General features: G+C 45.6%; 1 protein-coding gene across 1 annotated transcript in view; it reads left to right on the top strand.

Annotated features, from left to right (window-relative positions):
- Window positions 1–955: 955 nt before the first annotated feature.
- IFT43 (intraflagellar transport 43) overlaps window positions 956–25,598 on the top strand; it is a 79,506-nt gene continuing 54,863 nt past the window's right edge. The window contains exons 1-2 of the mRNA XM_008699431.2: window positions 956–1,127; window positions 4,006–4,098. Of these exons, the coding sequence (XP_008697653.1) occupies window positions 1,074–1,127; window positions 4,006–4,098 (147 nt within the window). The 5' untranslated portion in view covers window positions 956–1,073. The remainder of the gene's footprint in view (window positions 1,128–4,005; window positions 4,099–25,598) is intronic.

Genomic DNA, 25,598 nt, shown 5'->3' with positions numbered 1-25,598 from the left:
AAGAAATGCTTGCAATCCAGTTTTAGGGGGGTGCTACTCCCACTTTCAAGTCCTTGCTTTTTAGCAGTGGTCATCTAGGCCTTACCCCCAGCATGATATTGAGGATATTGCTTATTTTTCAGGACCACGAGGCCATCTTCAGGGGGCCCTAGCTGACCAGTACCAGGGACCTGGCCAGTGGTGTTGACTTGGGGATCTTACATGGAGAGTCAGTGAAGACTCAACTCGCTTGCCCCAATTGGCTGGGAATTTGAGGGACATCTTCCTCTGCTGGCCTAGGAGTATGGCTGGCACCCAGTAATATGTGCAGGAGAAAAATACTCTTATAAGATCTAGTATCAAAAAGGCTTCAGACCCGGCTGCTCGGCACTCAGATGATTTCCCTCAAGCCACCTCTTTGCACCTTAGGGTCCTCAATTTTTGAATAGAGATATCACTGATGCTCACTTTGTGGGGGTTGTTGGAGGGATTACTTGACTTTTGAATGTTGTCACTACTTAGGTATTTAACGTCTTAGTTCAGCTTCTCTGTAAACTTCTTGAAGACAGAGATTATGTATATTGCATGTTCCATTAGAAACTATTTATTTGCACCTGACTGCACTCTCCCCTCCCAGGAGCCTGTTTTCTTATCTGTCCGATGGAGATAATAGACTTACCTTGTTTTTCACTTAAGGTTATTATACCCTTCCCATGAGCTGGTAACTGTGAAAGTCCTTTGTTCATTTTAAAGCGCATAGGAGGGATCAATTTAATCACTACCATTAGTAGTAGTGCTTTGTACTTAATAACATCTATTTAAACAGAGCTACACACGTAGACAGTTCTTAAAGACTAATATTTTTTTTCACTGTCCCATAGGAGCGGCCTTAGAGGGATTCAATAGCTGGGGGTTTCTTCCAGAAGTCAGGCAAGGCAGTTTAGGAAAGTTTTGGTTTAAATTCAAAGGTGGCTCATAGAATCCAGGAATAATACCGCGGATCCTTTAAATATTGAGATGAAAGGGCGGAGCCGTCGTCAGGGACGCGACTGGGCCGCTTGGTTTCCAGGAAATGACATCAGAGGGCTGCGGAGATGGAGGACGTGCTGGATTTAGGCGAGGATCGGCGCCGCGGCTCGGCCACCTCCGTGAGGACCGACCTGGGGGCTTGGGGTTAGGATTTGGCGGGTGGAGAGGAGAGACCTAGCCGGCCCGGCTTCCCGGAGGCGCCTCGGCCTGGTCTGTCCCAAGTGGCCCGAGCGGGCGGGCGCGGAGCCGCGCGGGGGTGAGGCCGGGGAAGAGGCGGCCTCCGCCGCCCCGCCCCGCCCCGCCCCCGGGGCCGCGGTGGGCTCCGCCGCCACCCGCCTGAGGTTTGCTTTCTTTAAAATTCTTTGAAAGCAGAAAAAACCGATCCTGCCCCTGCCAGCCTCCGGGACCGGTGGGAAATTTCCCAGCCAGGCTCCGCTTTCTGGAGCTCCGAGTGCTAACTCCCCTAGAGCGGGCATATCTGAGAGTGACTGGAGAAGCCCTGGGCTGGGGTCGCACTTGCACCCATCTCAGGGCTTTCTCCTTGAGACTTCTCATGCCAGAAGTTCATGTAAAAACGTCAGTGTTTTATGCATGGAAGGCAGGCTGGCAGGCCTTCTTTTGCCCGGAGTTCCCACGGGGAGGTGGGCGTTACCTCAGTTTTATGATTTAGGGTTTATAATGTGGAGGAGTGGCTAGGTGCTGGGGGCCCGGAGGTCGAATGGAGTATGAAGGTGCTCACTGGGTTAAAAAAAAGAAAAGAAAAGAAAAGTTAGCATTGTGTGTCAGCTATAGTCAAATCTAAAAAATGAAAATCCCTCCCCAACCTCGGTTTCCTTATCTCTAGAATGGAGATGTTGGTATCTACTTCAGAGGCTACAGTGAAGATGAAATGGAGTAATGTCTGGGAAGCACTGAACACAGTGCCTGTCATATGCTAAGTTACTAGAAGAAGTTAGCTGCAGTGGCTTCTGAGGCTGTGATTTACCCAGTTATGTCTATAGTCAGAACATCACCAATCTAGATTCAAGACCCAAGTTCAGTGTTGTTTTTTAACTCCATCACAGTCCCATCAAGCCTTTTTACCTTTAAAATTAGTCAAGATCACAGTTACTAGATGATTGGGGCACACAGCAGGTCTTTAGTTTCTGCTATGGAATCTCTAAGTGTTTTTGAAAGGCCCTGATAGCATTAGATGTCCTCCAAGGTAGCAGAGAGGAGCACCTCTCAGGGGACAAGAACAATTGTTCTACCCTGAAGCAGGTTCCTTGACTGACCAAAGAGAATATTAGGTCACTGGGTCTTTCTGATATGTGAACTTGTTTAGTCCCTGGGAATGTAAATGTAGTTATGCATTCATTCTTTCAACAAATATTTATTGAGCCCCCACTGTGTATCAGGCAGTGTTAGGTGCTGGAGATATAGCAGTGAAAAACACCAGCAACACCAGCAACACAGGGGAGCCTGGCTGGCTCAGTTGGTGAAGCATGGAACTCTTGATCTCAGGCCCCACGTTGGGTGTAGAGATTACTTTAAAAAATAAAATCTTAAAAAACAACAGCCACAACAAGCAAAGTCCTTGTCCTCATTGGGCTTACAGTCCAGCGGGGGAAGATGGACAATAAACAGCCTGTATGTTGAAAAATATGTACATTTAAATATAGTAATTTTTCTACCAGTCATTCCTGTGGATTTATACAGAGTCTTCAAAAAGCTTAAAACCTTAAAATACTTAACAGTTATTAGAGAAACCACCCGGAAACCGCATTTAGAGGCAAGATAATTGAATTTTTGTTTTAGCACGACCACTGCACATAGTACGCCATGTTCAGATACCAAATGGGAAAGGGCAGTGATAGGCAGAGGGGCGGAATTATCTGCCTTGGGAAGAAAATGAGCAGCTGATCAGAAATATTGTTTCCATCATCCCTGAAACCTGTATTATTGATTAGAATTTGAAATATAAACAGCTCATAGGGGTTTTTATGCAACTCCCATGCAACCCCTCTCAATTTATTGGTGCAGGCAGTTGTTAGAACATCTGAAAACTGAAACTCCAGCATGGGATAGTGGAAAGAGCTGAGGATCTGTAGACAGAAGCTTTTGCTCTTTGATTTACGTCTGCCACTTACTGGCCTTCCTGGGCCTCACTTTCCACACTTGTGAAATGACATCAGTCCTAGTCCCTGTAACTGTGAGAATTCGGTGAAGCCACATCAAATGAGATCTGAAAGTGCTTATATTAATGCTGGTTTTAGAAAAGCCAACAAATGAAAATATAAATACTTCAACATCCGCTAGTCTGCCTGAATAAAGTTTTGTTTTCTGTGCTGGGAAGCATTTAAGACACAGAGCCTCCACCCCAGGAAGGCTTTGGGAAACTCCTGCAGATGCTTTATTGGATGACTCAGAATTTAAAGTGTTCTGATTTCCGAAGCTGATGCCTCAAAATTCTTGTAAGAGATTTCCTTCGCTATCTGGAAGCACAAATCCAATTAGTATATATGTCAAAGCAAATGCTGTCTGTGTTTCTCTGGTGCTAGTTGCCATGGAATTTAGGAATTCTTTCCCCAAAAAGCCTTTTTGATAACAATTTCATGCCAAGCTGCAGCTCTGAAATGAGGTCTTTCTAGAATCCTGCATAGGAACATGAGAGCCTTTACCACCTTCTTCCCTGAACTTCGGCGTGAGGTCTCTGTTCATTCTAGAGGAATCTCTGCGTGCATTTCTTCGGGTAGGAAAGATCTATGGCAGTTAAAGGAAAAACCTGTAGAGATGATTTTTCAGGAGTTTGTTATTTTCCTATCAAATAGAAATGGTGTCAGGTGCTTTGTTTTAAGGGGGGGGTGGAGCGTTTTTGAAAAATATATTCAAGTTACTCAAATCCCATCCTCCACAATGTCATCACAAATCCCGTCCTTGCTTACCTTCCCAGAATTCTCGTCCTCACAGTGGCTCAAAGATGTTTGGGTCAGCAGCGCTCCTCATGTCTCCTTACAGGGGCCCAAGATGGGTCGCCGAGCTCAACAGGAGTCAGCTCAAGTCGAGAATCCTCTCAGTAGCAAGAACTCCTCTTCAATTCTGACTGGAGAGGTGGGTGTTAAAAAAAAAAAATGCTTTCTAAGAGTTGTAATTACTTAATGAGCAAGGATTTGGTATTTCGTATTTTTTCTCTATAATGCCAGCCCTTCCTCCTATCTTGATTTGGGAATTCCCTTCTTGGCATTTGTCCTCTTAGCAAGAAATGAAAGAGGAACATTTTTTTCTTTGATGCCAGAGTAGTTTCTGTGCATTGCTTTATATTCTCAGTGAAGAACGTTCTCGAGTTCGCTGAAGCAGGGGACCAGGAAGTTTCAAAATCCAGTGGAAATCCAGGTTTTTATTTCTGCCGAATCAGTGCCAGTGAGGCATGCTGGTGACGTAAGGTTGGATTACACAACTGGACGTCGTTTGCTCCCAATGGTGACCTGCGCTTGCTACAGTTTTCAGGCAGGAAGGGGATTAGTGCTCGCCTTACTTTCCTGGAAACTTTTCTGAGTGGCCTGGAATTGTGGGACTCGATCCAGCTGCTCCATGGAGGGTGGGTAATCCTGATGAACAACACTTTTAATGCCAGGGCTCTATTTTTGGCAGTTTACTCAGAGCCCCTTTGCATCTTCCTCTGTGCATTTGAATAAACTTTGCTCTTTTCAAGAATCAGTTGCAGGATAATCGCTCTGTCAGCTCTTCCTAACTTTCCCAGGCCGGCTTAGGGCTCCTTCTTCTCCGTGCCCGTAGTACCCATTATAGGACAGCTGTATGTTCTTGCATTGTATGCTAATTTTTTTTTAATGTATCTGTCTGCCCCACTAGACAGTGAGTTCGCACACAGCAGGAAAGCTGGCTTCTCAGTTATCTAGTTCATTGGCCGTAGCAGGTTTAAAATCGATGAGGGGATCTACACTGAGAAGCCCGATGAGCTAGGCAGGTGCATGAGCAAAGCATGCTGGGAAAAGACCCAGGTACACTTACTTACATCATCACGTATGTAGGAGTAGTCTTCACTTTCATAGGAAGGAAGTTCTCCGGCATTTCTGTAAGCAGTCCACATGGCCCTTTCTATGTATCTTTTACTTTCGTACTTATTCTAGAAATGTGGGTACAGAGCATCATTACTCTGAGGTAACAGTCATGCCAGTACAGAGGAGCTGGTGGCTGGCCCTTGGCCTCATTGCCTGGAGACAGTAGGGACAGGGTGGGAGACGGGTTGTGGGAAGCAGAGGCCACATGCCCCCTGTAAAGAGGTAACCACTGCCTAGCTAAAGCTGACTGACTCTGTGGGGAATACGGGCCCAGTATTGCCAGATCCTCTGATTCTCTGAGAGATGCTGGCAGTCTAAAATTTTGTGAGAAAGCAACACATTTTTGTAGGTTAGCAACAAATTATTATAATAATTAAATCATGATATGGGCTGGATGAGGCCTGAGGGTGGTCAGTTTGTGACTTTGGCCACGGCACCTACATTATAGTGCTTATTGCATTGGATTCTAATTGTTTCCATGACTGGCCCCCTCATAAGATGTGAGCTTCTGGAAGGCCGTCTGTCACTCATAGTGCCCAGCACAGGCATGAGGTTGACAGTGCAGGGTCGGGGCGTGAGGTACACCATGGGCGATGAGGGCCGTCACAGGCTGAGGAAGAGTGTTGTCGGGTGGGGGATGGGTACATAGTGGTGCACTGGAGGCCCGGGTAAGGGGGATGGTGGTATAACGTAGGAAGATGGTGAAAGAACACGCATCGTAGCCAACCCTGGGTCTGAGGGAGCTTGAACTGCGGCAGTGTTTGTCAGCCAAGAGAAAACAGGCAAGCTGGGCTAATGGAGTCTCTTCTTGACCTCTGGCCACTTTAGACTGTGGGTCTAAGAAGATCTATCCCAATAGCAAATCATTTATTCATTTCTTCAGCAAATAGTTACTGAAGTTTGCCATGTGCTGGGTACCGTTGCAGAGGGTTGGCATATTTCGGTGAACAAAAGAGACAAACTTTCCTGCCACCATGGAACTTACACTCCTTATACTCCTGGAACTAAACTCCAGGAACTTATACTCCTGTGATCGCTGGCAGCCAGAAAGACTAATCACACGTCTACTTAATTGTGAAGGAGGTTCTAGCCACCTGTAGTGGTTAGGTGATGGGCCTGTGGTGGGCCAGGATATCCTGGAATGACCTGACGGCCTTGAGGCTCCGTGTAACCCCCAGACCAAATCAGCTTCTAGGCTGGGGTCAGTAGGCATCATTCACCTACCCATCGCCTTCCCCTTGGCTCCCAGCTGAGAGTCAGGACTGTGAGCGGCTAACTTCAAAGGCACAGACTGTGATGAACTTTTCAGGGTTTCGGCCTTTCTGGAAGACTTACTTATTTCCCCAGGGACATTTACCTCTGGGCCTTAGCATTTTTCTGGGAGAACATGATGAAAAGTCATTCTGTTCTTCGCCCACCTGGTGCTCCTGACAGTGACATGCCGGTCAGAATTCCAGGATTCTTTTTCTCTCTGGGTTAACTGAGGTTTAAAGCAGTGTGGGCAGCCTCCCCCGGGGCCAGATGCTCCCTATGTTGTGTGGGATTTTTTGGCTGTTTCTTTCTAAAATTAGATCCCAAGACTTTTGTGTGTGCCCATTTACGTTCCAGTTCTGAGTGTATGACCTGATGTATTTATTTTTGTCCCTTCGCTGACTAGATTCTAGGATGAAGCTATCCCTGAAAATGTAAACATGGCACCTGGGGGCTGTCAGACATCCTGGAGCGACTGTAGAGTAGGAATGTTTGTTCTGAGGCGAGGTGGCGGAGTTGGGCGCTCCGGTGGAGGAAGCAGGGAGGCAGTCTGCTCGAGTAGAGAGAACACGGGACCTGGCAGCACAAAACCAGGGCTGGAGACCTGGCTCTGCTAATTGCTCGGATCTTGAACAAGTCCGCTAATCTCTCTAATCCTCCATTTCACTGTCTGTCAAGTAGTGGTAACAACGCCACCAGGTTGCTGTGGGGATTAAGAGAGAGGTGCATTTGACAGCACCACATACACGTGCGTTCCTTCAGTAAACTCGCGAGTAGGTGAGGATTGGACAGTGCTGTGCTGTTCTTATTAAAGGGCAGCCACGTAGGAGGACGTGAGAGCCTGGGTCTCCTGTCAAACAGACTTGGCAGTCTCTTCGAGAGCTCTGACTCATTTATCCGCAGGTAGACTAGTAGTGATTCAAAACAGTGTTTGGGCTTCCGGGGTGCAGGGGACATTCTTTGGAAGAGTGGATAAGAGCACAAGCCTTGGGGGGCGCCTGGGTGGCACAGCGGTTAAGCGTCTGCCTTCGGCTCAGGGCGTGATCCCGGCGATCTGGGATCGAGCCCCGCATCAGGCTCTTCTGCTATGAGCCTGCTTCTTCCTCTCCCACTCCCTCTGCTTGTGTTCCCTCTCTCGCTGCCTGTCTCTATCTCTGTCAAATAAATAAATAAAATCTTTAAAAAAAAAAAAAAAAGAGCACAAGCCTTGGATCCTACAGGCCTGGGTTGAAAGCCTGGCTCTGCCACACATGAACCCTAGGACTCCGCAAGTTATTTAACCTCTTTCATCCCCCGTCTTATTATTATTTTTTTAAAAGATTTTATTTATTTGAGAGACAGAGCTTATGTGAGTGAGCGGGAGCAGGGCGGGGGCAGAGGGAGAGAGAGACTGTCAAGCAGACTCCCTGCTGAGTGTGGAGCCCAATTTGGTTGATCTTATGACCCTGAGATCACGACCTGAGCCCAAACCAAGAGTTCTGGTCAGCTGAACTGACTATGCCACCAGGTGCCCCAGGTTTCAGCCTCAGTTTCCTCATGGGGAAGGCAGGGATAATAATATCGCATACTCCATAGAGTGGCTAAAGAGAAAAAGTGAGATGATCGCTGTAAAGCCCTGCACGCAGCCTAGCGCACAGCGCCCGATATGTTGCCGATGGTTATTATTTCGGTAGAACTCGGATGTTCTTTTTGTTTTGCCTTAACGCTCTCTACTGACGTTGCGAACCAGAGGCCTTCAGCTTGAGTGTTGCCTATAGTGCTGTCTTATTTGATCTGTACAATTAAAACTTTGTCAGTTCGGTCGTTATTTATATATTAGGAAACTTGACGTGACAATCCCAATTTTGGGCTTCTCTTTATTTTTATTTTATTTTTTTAAAGTTTTTTTTAAATTTTTATTTATTTGGCAGCTAGCCAGTGAGAGAGGGAACACAAGCAGGGGGAGTGGGAGAGGAAGAAGCAGGCTCCCAGTGGAGCAGGGAGCCCGATGCGGGGCTCGATCCCAGGACTCCAGGATCACGCCCTGAGCCGAAGGCAGACACTTAACGACTAAGCCACCCAGGCGCCCCATGGGCTTCTCTTTAAAATCAGAAGTTCTGGCACAGTGGGAATGCTGGGCTGGCACCCCCCTCCCCAGGTGGCAGTGGGCCGAGCTGGCTGGAGCTGTAATGGTGCTTGTCGACATGTGGCCTGCCTGGTGCAGTTTACCACTCCTTCCTTTCATACCCCTGTCAGATTTACTCACATTTGATCTGCCTTCTCCTAAGTTTAGAACTCCTGGTCTTTGAGGATGGATTGATTTTTCAGGTATCCTCGTGTATCTGTTAGTATCGAATTTGGCCACGTGCATCAGAAACTTGATCCCAGGTTGTGAATCAAGCAGGCATGATTTTTTAAAAAAGATTTATTTATTTATTTTGAAGAGAGTGAGCGAGCGAGCAGGGGGGAGGGACAGAGAAGGGAGAGAGGGGAGAGAGAGAATCCCAAGCAGACCGTGCTGAGTGTGGAGCCCGATGCCAGGCTTGATCCCAGGACTCTGAGATCATGACCTGAGCCGAAGGCAGATGCTTAACCGACTGAGCCCCCCAGGCCCCCCAGGCATGATTTTCCTGACAGCAAGAAGTCCAGGGGAGGGCAGAGCGGGCAGGGCAGGTGCAGTCATGGGGCAATACTGTGCATTCCCCTGGCCCCTTCTAGCTTCCTCCTGTGCCATCTGGAGCTTGTGACTTGCTCCCATAGTTGGAAGATGGCTGGTTTCCCCCCAGGGATCAGGTCTGCATGCTAGGAAGGGAGAGGGGCAATAGTTGAAGAGTTCAAGGTTTGTTTTTTATGAGGAAAACAGTAGCCAGAGACCTCACCAAGGAGACTTCTAGTTCTATTGCATTGATCAGAACTGGCTCTTAAAACAGCCTTAAGTTTCGAGGGACTTCTCAGTGAGGCGTGTTGCCGCAGCCGTAACACTGGGGTTTTGGGCGATGGAGACGGCCGTTGAGCAGGCTGTTTGCAACCGACGCGTCATCATTTTTTTTAAGAAATAGAATTCATCAGAGGTTTTTTTTTTTTTTCATAGATTTGTATATGACAGGAAAGAATTATTTTTAGTCATAACAACAACAGCACCAATCCACATTCCTCTCCACAGTTCTAATTTAAAGTTGTGTAGATATCAGTGAAAAATTATATGCCCTGAAATTCCAGGCTACCTGATTGAGTTGCCTTTGTCAACTCTTCTGAATCTTTTCCTTCTGCCCATTTTCTCTGTAGCCTCTTGGGGCTTTTCTGCCTCTACCTGTGGCTCAGTCCAGGTGGTTAAACGCTTCCTCCCTCTCTGAGAGGCGAGGGAATGTCTCTTTTATTTGCCTGGTCATTCTGTAAATCTCAAATAATTTGGAAGCACTCCAGCTGTCTGATTGTACTGAGTAACCTGAAAGACGAGCTCTTCATATAGTTTCACTTGCTCGGAGTTGATTTGCTTGTATGTGTTTCTTTACGGCTGTCGTAAAGAAATGAGGTCATACAGATGAAGTGCTTAGCACAGTCTGCCGCTCACAGGAATCTCTCAAATAATGGCAAGCATCAAGAAAGTTTATGGCTGCACTCTTGTGTTTTGGGGCTTGGGGGCCACCTGTCGCCAATCAGGCTTGGATTACGAGATGCTAGTTCGGCTGCCAGTTTAGGTTGGTATTGTGGTTCCTGAGATGGTTCCGTGACATGTGTCTGCATGTCTGCAGTATGTAACTTTCTCTGGTCGGGGCAGCTCTGAGAATTAAACTGGATTTCTCTGCTTGAGCGTTCACCTTCTGATGATTCAAATGATCCTGCTCTCACGCAGCTCCCCCAAGACCAGGACACTTTGTACCATAAAGTTATACTGCCATATAACGTCTAGGTCTGGCCTAGCTTTTGAATGAACACTTCTCACTTGGGTCTAGACAGGCTCGTTGGGGCTTAACTTTTAGTTTGTAGATTGGCCTTTTAATAATAATTTTGGCTTACATTGGAACGATTGCTCTGTCTCTGTTAACTGCACGTGGGGTCCCAGTTAAGCCTCATGGTGGCTCTTGAAGCGGGCGCTCCTCTTATCTCATGTTAGCTGTGAAGGCACTGAGACTTTGAGAGGTCGGATGACTGGTCCAGAGTCACTCGGCCCATCTCTGCCTCTAGTCTCTGTGATTCCTGCTGATAGGTAGATGTGCAGACCTCCCAGCAGAGAAGCTTTTGGGTTGCCCCCTTGCAATCCTTCTGGAGCAGGAGTAAGTTCTCACTTGATGACCCTTATCCGTCCACTTGTCTGGAGAAATGTTTGAGTCACAGCTGTTCCCTTTCTCTCCACCCCCCATCCCTTCCGTGTTCCTCCTAGGACGCAGAACTGAAAGTTAGCCAGATTCTCTCGCAGGAATCTGAGCAATGCTGTTGGGCTCATGTTCCCAAATTAGGCCAATTTCCTCATCCCTCAGCAGCTTCACTCAGCTGGAGCTCCCTCGGCGCTTTGCATGACGTCTCTCGCCCTCTGCCTGTTCCCTGACTGCTCTGCCAACCAGGCAGCTATTTTCAGCCCTATAGGGTTATCTGCTGACCCTTTTTGGTGACATTTTTCTTCTTTCTCACAAAAATAACTTTCCTGATTGGTCACATTTTTCAGCCTTTTTCGTAGGCGCTCTCCGATGGGCCGGGTTGAGTGATGCTCCTGATAACGTCGTCGAGGAGGGATGCGGGGAATTTGATGTAGGACTGTTCGTGAGGAATGCGTTTTCCACACTTCATATTTATGTCATGCTTCGCATGCTTCAGTTTTGAACTCTCTCTCTCAGGGTGGGCGATGCACATCGCTCGCCATCCCTGGGGCCGCCGCTGTGTGGGAGGGAATGTCTACTGAGGGTAGAGCTTTGCCCTTAGAAATAGCCTCTTTAGGTTCTCTCCCAGCCCCGGCTCGAGCTCTCTCCTCGTCCCAGCACGGCGCCCGCACGGGAACAACTCGTGACTCATTTCGCTCTCTGCAAGGGCTGGGAGAGTCCCTCTTGCTGCCTTCCTGCGGGTCCCAGGTTGAAAGGTGGTGCTTGAACAGCCCTTGAAGGTTCTCTTTGGCCCCCGTGGGAGGGCTGAGTGAGAAATCTGTGTGAAGAGTTTAGGCCAGGGCCCCACACTAGCTACACAACCTGAGGAGTAGACAGCGTTATTATTTTGTCTTGAATTCCCGCTCTGCCAGTTACTAGGTGTATATCCTGGGCGAGTTCTTTACCCGCCCAAAGCCCAGTTCCTCATCGCCACAGATCACGTGGAGATAACAGGAGTAGCTATCTATGAGCGTTGTTGGAAGATTAAATAAGAGGATAGTGCCTGGTATGTGCTAACTATTGCTGTCGTCTGGGTCACATGAGAATTAGAAAGTATTATCCAGTTAGCTATGATTGCTGTTCTGTTCAAGATATGGAGATATTCATATTTCTTCGAACTAACTGGCCCTTAGGACCAGAAACACTTGGATGAGGAGCCCTTTTGGGGAGAATTCTTGGTGCCACTTGAGAGCTATTTTGTTTCTCTCCTCTAGGCCTTTCTGCCTATGCAACAGACCAGTTATCTGCTAGTCTCTACCTATCTTCTTTTCAAAACCCAACCCTCTGTCGAGCGGTTGGCAGTCTTTCCAAAGAATAATCTGTAATTCCTGGCTTATATCATTCTGTCATTCTGGGGAAATATGGGTAGAAAATGAGGAGGGCAAGAGTGACCTTGGTGACTTCAGTGACCTTGGGGTAGAAGGTAATATCTATTCATTTATTCATTCATTCTCTTGTGAAACTGGGTTGAGAATTTTCTATGTGCCAGGCATCGTGCTTGGAGCTGGCAATGTAGTGATAAACCAGACCTACTCCCTGTCCTCTCAGAACTTTGATCTGGGGGCTGCGGAGAAGTAAGTGCGGGTAGGGGTGAACACAGAAAAATATGGGGAAACCTGCATTGAGCCCCTTTTCTCCTGGGGGGCATCCAAAGAAGTTGTCTAGGAAAAAATCATGCTTGAGCTGAGACTTTAAGGATGAGTAGATGTGAGCGCAGGGAAGGGGCAGAGGAGAATATTCTCCACGTGGACAGATGAGCGTGTGCCAAGTCATGGAGGTAAGGGAGAGAGCATGGCATGCTGGGTTTGTCAGTGGAGCAATTGACCCTACCAGCGATGGAGTGGTGGTTGGAAGTTACTTTTGCAAGCAATGAGATCGTTTTCGAATATTCCAGAACCAGCCACCTTGTCTTTTTTGACAAATGAACCATATGAGGCCAGTGTTTCTTATATGATGCTGAAATAATTGGTGATATTATCATAATTAATGTATATATATAGACCTTTCTCTGTTTCTTTAGCCTTTCATTGATGACTCTTTCGTGCAGCCATTACACTCCACTATATGTGTTTGTGTTTGCTGGTCAAGAAAATCCTAAGGTGTGCTCAACTACAGTATCGCTGACTTGTGACTTTCCTGGCTTATCCTTTATAAGGAGGTACTTAGTAGACCAGTCGTTTACAGTGTTCACACTTCATTTATGCCCTGAAAATTCTTAGCTTCCTCTGAGTATTCCTCTGAGCATAGATGGTTCTCGTATAAATGATAGATTCTAGTAACCCTGGAGAGAAATCTGCCCATTATGGAAGGAACGTTGAATTAGTCATGATCTGACAGGATTTAAAAATGTCCTCTAATTTCACAAAATAAGAGACTAAGTATTCCAAATCCTACTATTACCAGTATATGCTAGATGCTTAATAAAAGTATGTGTCCGTGAATCACTGATACAAGCCAAGTTGGTGCCTGTGACAGATTACTATTGCATTGCCTCAAGGAGAGTGAGAACCCTCAGCTCAGCATTCCTAATTGGTATTAAAAGAACGTACATATGATTTAACAACACAGGTCATACCCACTTATCACGACCCAGCTCAAAAGACTTCAGATTCTGTGGTAACATTGGAATTTGACGTGACTTCTGTTCGGAATAAGTAGAGTACTGGCCTGTGTTCAGAGATCTTTTTTTTTTTTCTGGTATGTGAAGATTTTCATGATAATGATACTTTTGTTGTAATGAAAATTGACTTATATTCAGGCAAGGTTCCCAGAGCAAAGGTTTCTCGAAATCTATGGGTATAAATACCATCCTGTTAGGAAAAAAATTATCAAGAATGAGTGAAATGGTTTAAGCCCTCTTAACTTACCTGAACTGTGGCAGTTGCTTCTAACTGGACTCTTCTTTTGTGCTTCTGCCCTCCTGCCGCTCAGGAGGTCCGATAAAAATGTGTGTCATTCATTTCATACTCAAAACCCTTTAGTAGATACCCACTGCACTAGGATTAAAAAAAAAAAAAAAATCCTAGGGGCGCCTGACTGGCTCAGTCAGTAAAGCATGCGACTCTCAATCTTGGGGATCATGAGTTCGAGCCCCACATTGGGTGGAGGAGATCACTCACCGAAAAAAAAAAATCCTAAATCTTTACCTCGGAGCTATGTGATTTGGTGCTTGCCTGCATCTCCAGCCTCATTTCACACCTGCCACCCTGCTGTAGTCACGTGGAGTCTTTACTTTACTTATGTGGCTCCCCATTCATTCTGGTTCCCTAGAATACTTGAATTCAATAGAATGCACTGGACTGGAGTGGATCCCTAGAATACTCATCCCTAGTCTTTGCTGGGCTGACTCCTACTTCTCTTCTCCACTGGGTTCAGCACGAATAGCACTCCTTTTTAAATAAGAATATTACCCTTTTCATTACCTCTCCTTATTATAGTCTTTAGCTTTTTTTTTTTTTTTACTTTTTCTATCATTTCATCTGCAGTTGGTAATTATGTTGGTGTAATTAGTGAGGTCCTTGTCCCTCACTAATTACAAGCTCCAGAAGTGTCTGTTCTGCTCTGCCTGAGCGTGTCACTTTGTAGATCCTCAGTAAGGTACTTGTCCAATGAATGAGGAACAGGTTGCGGGGGGGATGATGTGTTCAATTTAGGGACAGGGTAGCTTGAGATGCCTATGAGACCCCTACCTGGAGACGTCCGGGAAGCTGGAGCTAGAGATTTGGCAGTCATTAGTATTCAGGTGGTAAATGGAAGCCCAGCTGTGTAAGGGAGAGTTGGTAGTGAGGAACATCCATGTTTAAGGAACACACAGCCAAAGGATGTCTCACCAAAAGAGGTTGAGGAGGACTGGCCAGAATGGGGAAGGGAAATGCAGGCACCTATGGCATCCAGAAGCGAAGCCAAGAGTGTCAGGAAGGAGGGAGGGGTCAAGAGTGTTCGATGTCACTAAGAGGGCCCGAGCAGGGTCTGTTGGATTTAGCAATAGGGTGGTCTCTGAGGTTTCACATTAAAATGCATGGCTGAACTGGAGGGTATTATGCTGAACAAAATAAGTCAATCAGAGAAAAACAATTATCATGTAGTTTCACTCACATGTGGGATTTAAGAAACGAAACAGGATCATAGGGGAAGGGAGGGAAAAATAAAGTCAGAGAGGGAGGCAAACCATAAGAGACTCTTAACTCTAGGAAACAAACTGAGGGTTGCTGGAGGGGAGGGGGGGATGGGGTAACTGGGTGATGGGCCTTAAGGAGGGCATGTGATGTCATGAGCACTGAGTGTTATATAAGACTGATGAATCACTAAACTCTACAGCTGAAACTAATAATAACTATATGTTAATTGAATTTAAATAAAATAAGAAAAAATTAAATGCATGGCTGTTTTTAAAAGGCATGTCCACGTACCACCTGTGGTTGTCTTGCTTACAGAGGCGTATGTACGTTACTTCGGGAAACAATGAACTCAAACCTGGCAAAGGGTGTGAAGAGAAGAGGTCAGTGCCCAGAGACGTTTTTAAAAGAAGATAGATAGGATGTGGTAGCAGGTTGGCTGTTGGAGGTAGGAGGAAGGACAGTCTGGAATTCACCCCACACGTAGCTAACATGACTGAATAGATACTGATATTTTCGAGACTGAGGATTTAAGAGTCTCAGCAGTGGGGGAGCAAGGAGGGATCATTATTTCAGTTCAGGGCATTTTGAATTTGAGTTGCCTTCAGGATTTTCAAAGAGGTCTGTTAAGTAAACAGTTGAAAATGTGGTCTGGAGTTTAAGAGAGAAAGTTGAAAACTAATGATAACAGATGTGGGAGTCATCAGGACTAGGGGATTTAAGAAGAAATAGGAAAAACTTCTCATTCCTTTGGGTAGCTCACAGACCTTTCATGATCTCCAGGTGCAAATGTGTGAGTTTTAAACAGAGAAGAGCTACGACCAAATTTGCTTTTTATTGTCGTTGTTATTATTAGAGAGAGAGAGCACGCACACACACATGTGAGCAGGGGATGAGGGAGCAGAGGGAGAGACAGAAGCCCAAGCAGGCTCCGTGCCTAGTGTGGACAATGGGGCTCAGTGTCACAACCCTGAGATCAGAACCTGAGCCGAAATCAAGAGTTGGGACGCTTAGTCGACTGAGCTATCCAGGTGCCCATATTATTATTTTTTTAAATTTACATTTTAGAAGGAGCACTTTGGCAAGCATTGGTCATGGACAGATCCAGGTTTTGTGAGCCCTGGGACTTACATAGTTTGGAGGCCACCTTCAAGAAAAATAATTCAAAATTATGAGTTCAAAATGAACTATGAGGGGCGCCTGGGTGGCTCAGTCGTTAAGCGCCTGCCTTCGGCTCAGGTCATGATCCCAGGGTCCTGGGATCGAGCCTCACATCGGGCTCCCTGCTCAGCGGGAAGCCTACTTCTCCCTCTCCCACTCCCCCTGCTTGTGTTCCTCTCTCACTGTGTCTCTCTCTGTCAAATAAATAAAATCTTAAAAAAAAAAAACCTGTGAAAGTAAATACTTATTTATAATGAGAAAAGAAATCATAACTAAGTTATGAGAGCCCTGGATATTCAGATGCCTTTCCTTGGAGAACTTCTTAGGCAGTGTACCCGAAATGGTTATGTAGAAAATGCTTTCTGATTGAGACCTAGCATCCCTTCCCTATCTAGAACTCTCTGTAACTCCCAGGGGCCCATGCAGGTATGGAGTATAGATTTGGGGAAAGTGAGGCCGAAGCTGGGAGACCAGTAGGATCCAGCTGAAAGAAGGCCTTAATTTGCGTGGTTGTGCAGGTTCCCAACCCCGCTCAGCAGGTGGGTCTTGACAGAGTGGAGGCATATGGGTGACTTGATCCCGATTTGGGTAGTTCTAGGGGAAATGTGGTAAAAAGGCAGAGGAGTGAAGCATAGTGCGATGGATCTTGGGAGTGAGCTGGGTTCATGGAGAAGGAAGGGAACCAAGAGAGAAGTTCTTGGATGAGGAGAGAAGGAGGGGACTAGATCCTTCAGGGATCGAGCAGTTCCGGGTTGTGACACGTAGGAAAAAGTAGCAAGGTCATTGGTGTTTGAAGAGTCAGGGAACTCTTGGGCTGAGCCCTGGATGGACTGTTGATGTGTGCATCGACTTTGCTTAGAGTGCTGGGGCGGGTTGTGGAGCAGTAGTACCCGAATTTTGGATCAGTCTGTGCTCCCTGCGGTTGTTGTGACGGACGTGAAGAAGGAAGGAGAGGCAAGGTAGCTGGACAAGATGAGTTTCAAGAGAAGTGTTCCAGAATAATTTGGAAGAATAATGGTCTCAGGGAACTATGAGGAGTGCGCCTCAGCTGGGGCCCGGGTTTGTGGGGGTTTAAAATGAACAGGCTCTACTTGGAAGAACTGCCAGAGAAGAGACATCCAGGGGGGAATGCCAGGATTTAGAAGCAGTGGGGAGATGGAAGGGGTGTGCTGTGAATAGAGAGTATCCAGTCAGTCAGGAACCAGAAGATGGTGATCAGAAAGCCTCATTGAAATCATTAGCCAGGCTAGATTTCTTCTCATTATGTAGCGTGTCAATAATTACTGAGAAGGAGCAGAATGATAGTAAAATATCCTTTTGATAATGATATTTTACAGGAAAAGGGTACTGACTGATGTTGAATGTCACTGGTGATAGACCGAAACATTTCTGGTCACATGCCTTTACCCAGTGTAATAGAGAATTATGTCAGCCTGTTTAGCCAATTGCTTTATATTCCATTTTCATCTCTCCATTGGCTTTTTAGGTATAGTTTTTTATCCTTTATTTTAGCGGTTGTGCCAGGGATTGGAATATACATCTTTAACTCATCCCTGGCTACGTGGAGTTCCTGTCATACCCCTTCAGGTAAAATGTGAGAGCCTTGCAGCCGTAGAAGTCCATTTGACCCGCCTTACCCTTTGTGCTGGTAATGTCACATATTTAAACCTACATACTTCAGAAACTCCACACTGCCATTTGTCGCTTCACTTTAATTTAGAGACATTAAGAGAAACAAATAGTTTTTTTTATATCCATCCACATGTTTACCATTTCTCTTGTTCTTCATTTCTTCCTGGTAGATCTAGGTTTCCACCTGGCAGCATTTTTCTTTAGCTTGAAGACTTCCCTTAGCATTTCTCGCAGGATGGATTTGCTAAGAAGCGCTTCCTATGTGCTTGCTCGGAAAATCTTTTTATTTCACTCTCATTTCTGAAGGATATTTTCTGTCCATATAGAGTTCTGAATTGAGATTTTTTTTTTTCCTTTCAGTGCTTTAAAGATCCTCATTCCTTCGTCCTCTGATCTTCATTGTTTCTGAGGATTATTCTCCTTTATGTAAATCTTTTCTCTCTCTTGCTGTTTTAGAGATTTCCTTTTTGTCTTCTTTGGTTTTCAGCAGTGTGACTGTGATGTAGATTTCCTTGGGATTTGCTGAGGTTCTTAGATCAGTAAGTCAGTGTTTTTCACCAAATTTGGGAAATTTTAGGCCATTATTTCTTCAAATATATCTTTGCCCCATTTTCTCTCTCCTTGTTCCTGGGACTCCAACTGCATATGTGTTAAACTGCTTGGTATTGTCACTTTGGTTTGTCCTGTGTTTTTTTCTCCCTAAAGCATTGTTAATTTTTTCCCCACCTTTTATCTTTTTTTTCCCCTTCAAACTGGATATTTTCTGTTTTGTGTCTTCAGGTTCAGGAATTATTTCTTCTGCTGTCGTGAAACTAAAACTTCTTAATGCAGATACTGAACTTTTAAGTTCTAACTTTCCCTTTGTTTTTCTTTCTTTTTTTTTTTTTTACTTAGCTTCTAGTAGGTTCCCCATTTGTGCATTCATTATGATCATCTTTTCTTTAAAGTCCTTGAACGTATTTATATAACAGCTGCTTTAATACCCTTATCTGTGGGCGCCTGGATGGCTCAGTCGTTAAGCGTCTGCCTTTGGCTCAGGGTGTGATCCTGGGGTCCTGGGATCGAGCCCCACATCAGGCTCCTCCACTGGGAGCCTGCTTCTTCCTCTCCCACTCCCCCTGCTTGTGTTCCCTCTCTCGCTGGCTGTCTCTCTCTCTGTCAAATAAATAAATAAAATCTTCAAAAAAAAAAAAAACCCCTTATCTGTTAATTCCGATATCTGGGTCATCTTGGGATCAGTTTTTGGTGGTTTTTCTTTTGATCATAGGTCACATGTTCATGTTTCTTCACATGTCCATTCATTTTTGTTTGTACACAGGACATTGTGGATAATACATTGTGGAAACTAGATTATGTTATCGTCCTCTGAGAAGTGTTGATTTTTGGTTTAGTAGGCAGTTTAATTATTTGCAGAGCACCTTGAACTTATGAAGACTTGGTTTTAGGCTTTGTTAGGTCAGGTCTATTTTGGTTTTGCCTTTACTCCCAGAATAAATCCCGTAGTCCTGGGACATGGTCTTTACCTAAGGCGTGATTCACTCGAGATTTTGGTGGAAAACCTGAGGTATGTACCAAGTACCTTGAACTTGGTGGAACTCAAACCCGTTTCTCTCCCCTGCAGGGAGCAGCAGCTGAGGTCTCATCTCCACTCAGCATCTGTGTGTGTGTGTGTGTGTGTGTGTGTGTGTGTGCTTTTTGTTTTTCTTTTTATCTCTTCAGCAGTTGCTTTTCATTGGGTTCCTTGGTGTAGTACAGGCATGGCCTAAAGGATTTTAGGGGAGTAAAAATGCAGATCTGGGGCTCCTTTCTTCCCAGGATTTCTCCCTTTCTATTTTTACTGACCCTGGCCGCCCCCAAATTTGCCCTCAAGCCAATAAAACTGCAGCTTTCTGCCTGAGTTCTAGCTGCTCGGTTGCTGTGCAGACTGGAGAGTGCATTCAAAGGGAAAATCCACTTAAACATGGATTTTTACCCAGTACAGTTTTTTCTTTCAAGGGTCAAGTCCCCTCCAGTTCCTGCCTGCTTTTGTTTGCCCTCCAGTGCCTTCGAATAGTTGTTTTATATATTTCGTCCAGAGTTTATAGTTGTTATCTGCGTGAACATTAGTCGAATACAAACTACTCTCCCATTACTGAGTCCAGAACCTGCCAATTGCTTTTGGTTTGTTTCAGCATCTACGGTGGTTTTTTCAAGTGGTACTGTTGGCAAGAAAAGAATGAGAGTGGTTGTTGCAGAAACAGATTGTGTCAGTTTCCTCTTAGGATAACTAATGGGAGCATTCAGTACATTAGCTATTGAGACAGAAAGTGTTCTGACGTCAGTGGTGCACTTGGAAGTAATGGTCAAAAACATGGGTGTGAAAGAGGCCCAGAGACCTGTGATACAGTCACCAGGCTGGCAGTGCCCATTCGTGCACATGCTGTGCTGAGCGCTCTGAAAAGTTAATCTAGAAAGGCCTCTGGAGTTGGAGAGGTTGGCCGTGGACTATCTGAAGGATAGGAGGTCTTCCTTCACAACTTCAAACTGAGTAGCAAACTGTATAGATTAAGTGACTACCTAGGTCATGCCTGTTGTTTTAGGACATCGCCACCTACGAGGAGTAGAGTGGCTGGCCTTCAGCCTTTCTTGTTCCCGAAAGGGTGGGATGAGAGCCTGAGAAATCCCCATTGGGCTTGGACTGATGAGCTGAAAAAGGGATAGAAGCATGTTTTAACCCTGGCCTCCGAGGAAGTTTTTACCAACATGAGAAAACCAAGAACAATGTAGTAAGTTTTTCATACACTAAATTTGATCAAATGAAAGGAACATTCTTTATCCTGGTTTGTGTCCTTCCTATTGGGGAGATTGAAAAGGTCCCTTCTTTAGTAAAATGATCATGAGAGGAAATGGTGGTTTTTTAAAAAAGATTCTTAACAAAACTAAAAACTGTTAACTCTGTACTTGCCAACCACCTCCTACTCCCGACAAACTTTGTTTCTTGAAATATCAACAGTCCATGAAATTAAGAAGTTTGGGAAACACAGTCCTAGAATTTTTTTTTTAATTTTGTGATTCCTGAATTACTTGAAGTGAGGGGTAGAATAAAGTGGGCGCTAACTTGCCAGCCATAACCTTGCTGTATGCTAGCACCTTCTCGTCTTGCTTCCACAAGCGAGGCAGGATGAAGAAGAGCGGCTGCATGAGGCTGTGGTGTCCGGTGTCTCACCATGGGGACGGGCGGGGAGTGGAGATGGGCATTGCTCTTTCTAGGTGTTAAGTGATGGGGGCTGCCAGCCCGTGGTTTAAGACTTCTTTCAAGCTCCCTCTGTTTCTTTTCCATCATCGTCCTTGAGGAGTCTTGTGAGAGATCAGGTTTCTTGAAACGTCAAGGTTACTGCGTGCTCTTCCGCTCTCAGCTTCCTCCGAGTTCTTCCATGCTGGATCTGGTTGAGGTAGCAAGTCTAGACTGTGCTTATACAAAGTCACAGGTGCCAGGAGGGGTGGCCTCTTGGAGTTCCGGGAATTTCCGCCCTCGACATGGTGCACATTTCTGGCTCCACACATGCCGGATGGATTTTAGCAAACTGAAAGGAGTTAAGAGAATGACAGAAACGTATTGGTTTTGATTTATGATGGAAGTTGAAAGGAATGTTTATTTTGGCTGAACTGCCAAAAGTATGGGGGAACCAGGGCATTGCTTTATAAGTGTCTGGAAGGTATAGGCCCAAGAAGGGAGAGCTGCTTTGGGATGACCCAGGGGGGTAGAATTGAGATGAAGAGGATGCCGTCCAAGGTAGAAAAGTCTAGGGTGAATTTTTAGAATGATTTGGGGGGCTGAAGTCTGTTCTCTTTGGATCAGCCGCTTTGGCAAACTGCTGGCAGCCCCATCCCATGAGTCATTTGAAGTGGGCAGTTTGGTGACTGCGGACTGAGATATGGGATACAGATCTTTTATTATAGGGTACGTGGGAATATTTGGTGACGTGTGATACCAGCAGAGTAATTGCCAGACCTGGTGGTTGTCCTGAGCATTGCATTTATTTCTCAGTGAGCAGGAGAACTCTGGCTTCCTCTTCTTGGTTGAGGCAACTTTAAAGGATTTCTCTGTCTTAAGGGAAGCTGGAATAGATAAGAGTTGGATCCCCGGAATGAAATTTATGCAAGGCAGCCCCAGATGGAGGTCCCTGCCGTGTTTGCCTGTCAGAAACTTCCTCTTGTCTCAACTGCAGGCATTCGAGATTCTTGGCTCCCAAGTGTGCATTTTATTACTATTATGAATTCTGATAAACAGTATAGCAGCCACTATGACCACCATGTACTGTGTGCTCTGTGCCAGAGATGGTCTCCAGTGTTAACAATGGATCTGTAAGGGACTCAGGACCATTGCTGTGTTTCACACGAGGAAAAGGAGGCTTAGTGAAGCCATGACTAGCCCAAGGCTACCCAGCTAGAAAATGACGACTCTGGAATTTGAACCCAGGATTCTCCCTCCTTTCCCCTCAACCTGTCCCTCCACGCCTCTTTTAAAACTATGGCTTTTCTCCTTTCCTTCTTTTTGGCAAACTCCCTTCTCCCTGCAATTAGTCCCTCATTCTTCCAACTACTGCTCTGTTGGTATGCGAAGCCTATCCTGTGACAGGCAGTAAAGACGGCCACTTTCCAAGTACAAAGATTTATACTGAATTCATCTTAATACAGGTTGGCACAGTGCTCAGTGACAGCAGAGTTTATTTTCGGCATCACTGTTTAATCCTGACTTTACCCTTAACCCAGCTGCAGTGACCGCACCAAAGAGGTAAGGGTTGGGCCAGGCTGCTTTCTGGTCCTCCCATCCCGTTGCACACCCTTCTATCATGAGCAGCTACCACTTACTGTCTCCCCCAGAAAGTAAAGGAAGGAGATGGTCCTTTTGGGTTTGTCTTCCCAAGCTTTACCCTTGTCATTTTCGTCTCTTTTGTTATTGGCCACTTTGTTTCAACCCAGACAGAGTCTTTTCTGTAGTTCCTCTTGTCTTTTCAAGGCTGTTCTAGCTGGCTCGCATCTAATGTCTAGGAATTCACGTAGCACCTGGTTCCGTGCAGAGCTTTGGTGTCAGGGTCTTAGACTCGAGTCCTCGCTCTGTGACTAACCAACAGGATGATTTTAGGTGAGTTAACCTCTAAGTGTCAGTTTCTTCATGGGTAAACTTGGCATGTGGTCATCCACTGGGGCATGAGGATTCTGCAGAGCGATCCTGCTAACGCTTTGGCATCTTGCAAACCCTTAAGGGATATTGACTAATATTATCATGGATTAGTGAGTATAATCTTTGTCGTTACCTAGATTGGTTATTCACCATTGATCACATCCTTTTGCTTATTCTCATTTTTTCTCTGGGCCTTGTCTTCTCTTTCTCTCTTTGTCTCCATCTCCTTCCTTTCAGCTCAAACCGATGATAAATGTTCTGTCATCGTTTACATCTTTTAGCCTATATGCTCCCTCCCTGCATTGAAAATACTGTAATTCATGGACTCCTAGAATCACCAAAATTGTAGCACTTAGAGGAATCCCTTCTAGCTTGAGTGAAAATCAAGAGTCATAGAAGTAGTTAGTGGTAGAATCAGGACACCTGCATGACTTGCTGTCCAGTCTCATGTTCTTTCCACCACATTTTTTTTCTTACCCAAATTTCATATTTCCATATATACCCACAGCTAGACTATAATCTACGGTAAACTGAAGCAGGGGAGGGTGTACGGAGGCACTTCGTATAAAAAGCTCACTCTCCTGTCACTTGTAGTTCTGGCGGGAATCTCAAGACCAGAGATTTTGGGTGTAGAGTTGTTTTCTGGTCCTCAGGGTGTTGGTGTTAAGAATTGGCAGCCATGAAGGGAAGAATGTCTGTCCCTATTCAGCCTGGTTCTTCCCTGAGCAGACAGATTCATGAACAACTCTCATATCGGTGCCCCTCTTCCTCATCAGCCCTGCCTTTTGTCTCCTTTGTTAACCTAAACTTTATGTATCTGGTTTCTTTCTTTTTTTGACTTTCCATTGAAATCAGAAACATCCAGAAAAGTAGACACAATAAACACAATAGTACAATGAACAACATAGACCCACCGCATGGCTTCAGCTGTTACTAACAATAACTATATTTGCTTGAATGGTAATCTGTAAACCATTTTAAGATATGTGTGTGTTTTATATATATATTTTTTGCTGGATTATTTCAGGGAAAACATCACAACATGTCACTTTAATGCTTCAGCATGCATCTCTAAAAAAAAATGGGGGTGTTTTCCTAGAAATCCACAATTCCACACCTCACAGTGTTCACAGTTCCCTAACATCATCTATTACCCGGCCCATATTCATTTTCCCCAGTTGTCATCAAATGTCTTTTATAGCTGTTTTTTAAATCAGGATCCAATCAAGAACCACTCCATTCCATGTCTCTTGAGTCTCTCTTAATTGAGAATAGTCTGGGATTGACTTTTGGACCAGTTGTCCTATAGAGATTCCCCCCATGCTGGATTTGTCTGATTCTTCCTGTTCTCGTTCTTCCTCTGGCAATAAGCCGGAAGTCACATTGGAGGGCTTGATGGGTGGGGCTGTGAGCCTCTCGGGACAGCACCTCGTCTCCCCCTGGTAACGCTGTGAAGTTTGATCAGTGAGTGAGGGTCATGATAGGTATCTCTGTTGTGAAGGAACATTTTCTCCCTTGTGACTGCATGTGATGTATGGGGTGATTCTTTGGCACCTCGAGAATGTCTGGTTCCCCATCAATCAATCTTTCACCTAATGGCTTTAACATGTACTGACACTCAAGTTTCTTTCTTATACTTAAAACAGATTTTGCGTTTTGTTATGTCCATTTCATCTTGAAAGAGCGATGCTTCTTCATAGGGGTTCAGTTTTAAGCTTGGATGGTCCATTACCTTCCATGACCTTAAATCCGTGAGGGAGAAACTGAGGCCTGTGATAAATTAGTTGTCACAGCCAGAGGCTGGAGGAAGACGTTGGCAGAGATGGAAATGGGCACGGAGGACAGATCTGAGGAATGAGCACCAGCCCCTGCGTGGTACTCGTGTCTTAATCGGTGTTAGGCTTGTCCCTCATCCAGCATAGAAGAACACCTTTCTTGGATCCGCGGTCGGATTGCTAGAGGAAGGAAGGGAAGTTTGCCGTTAGCCCACAGGTAAGGGTTGAACATGGGAGCTGTGTTGCCCATAGCAGCTGGGAGATAGATGGCTGGGTGTGAAGTTTGCAACGGATCTTTGCCTAACTGAATGTCTCTGCTGTTGGGAATTCATGTGTGTGTTTGCACTGCATTTTTGAAGCAGGTTGCCGTTTGGATTTGGGACTGATTCATATCGTGGGGTTTCTCCAGGACTTTCGAGAGTGTGTGAGAAGTTTCTGAACCCAAAAGGCTCCTTTTTTGGCACTGCAGCATCTTTTCTATTTCGGCATCTTAAGAATCTGGGGGAACCATATAAAGATCAGAAGCAAGTCTGGCCCTCAAGGCTCCCTGTGACAGAGTAATTCCAGTTCGTTGAATCCTGGCCCATTCGGATGAGACCATATAAAGAGGCCGTTTCCTGAATCGCGCGCTCCCTGCCTCTCACAGGCTCCTTTTTGTAGAATGCTGGTATTTCAGGACCGCAGCCGCCAGTCACGTGCTTCCAACTCTTTACTCTCAGTCTCTCCTGCCCCCTGTTTATTTTTGGAGAGAGCACATTTTTGCTTCCCTTCAGGAGCTATGCGGGGTCCTGCCCCCTCCGTCCGTCAGGCGGCAGCCCCAGCAGGCGGTGCTTATTTCCCACACTCGGAGACGTGACTCCAGCTTTCAAGAGAGAACACGTGGGGTGCACTGCCTGTGGGCTTCCGTCCCCCGTTCCTGTTTCTGGCCCTCGTGGTGTTGCACGTTTTAAGGCCCCGTTCTTCTTAAAGCAAGTTTGGATACTGTTACCTGGCAGTAAACCTGCCCAAACTGGAAATGGTTTTCCCAGCAGATGTCTTGGGGCTATGCCGCTGAATTTCAGGAGAGCAACGTAAAGGAGAAAGCAGGACTTTTGAGTTCT

Source organism: Ursus maritimus, unplaced genomic scaffold (genome assembly GCF_017311325.1).
Source record: "Ursus maritimus isolate PB19 unplaced genomic scaffold, ASM1731132v1 scaffold_25, whole genome shotgun sequence".
Taxonomy (NCBI): domain Eukaryota; kingdom Metazoa; phylum Chordata; class Mammalia; order Carnivora; family Ursidae; genus Ursus; species Ursus maritimus.
This window is presented reverse-complemented; position numbering and strand designations above follow the sequence as displayed.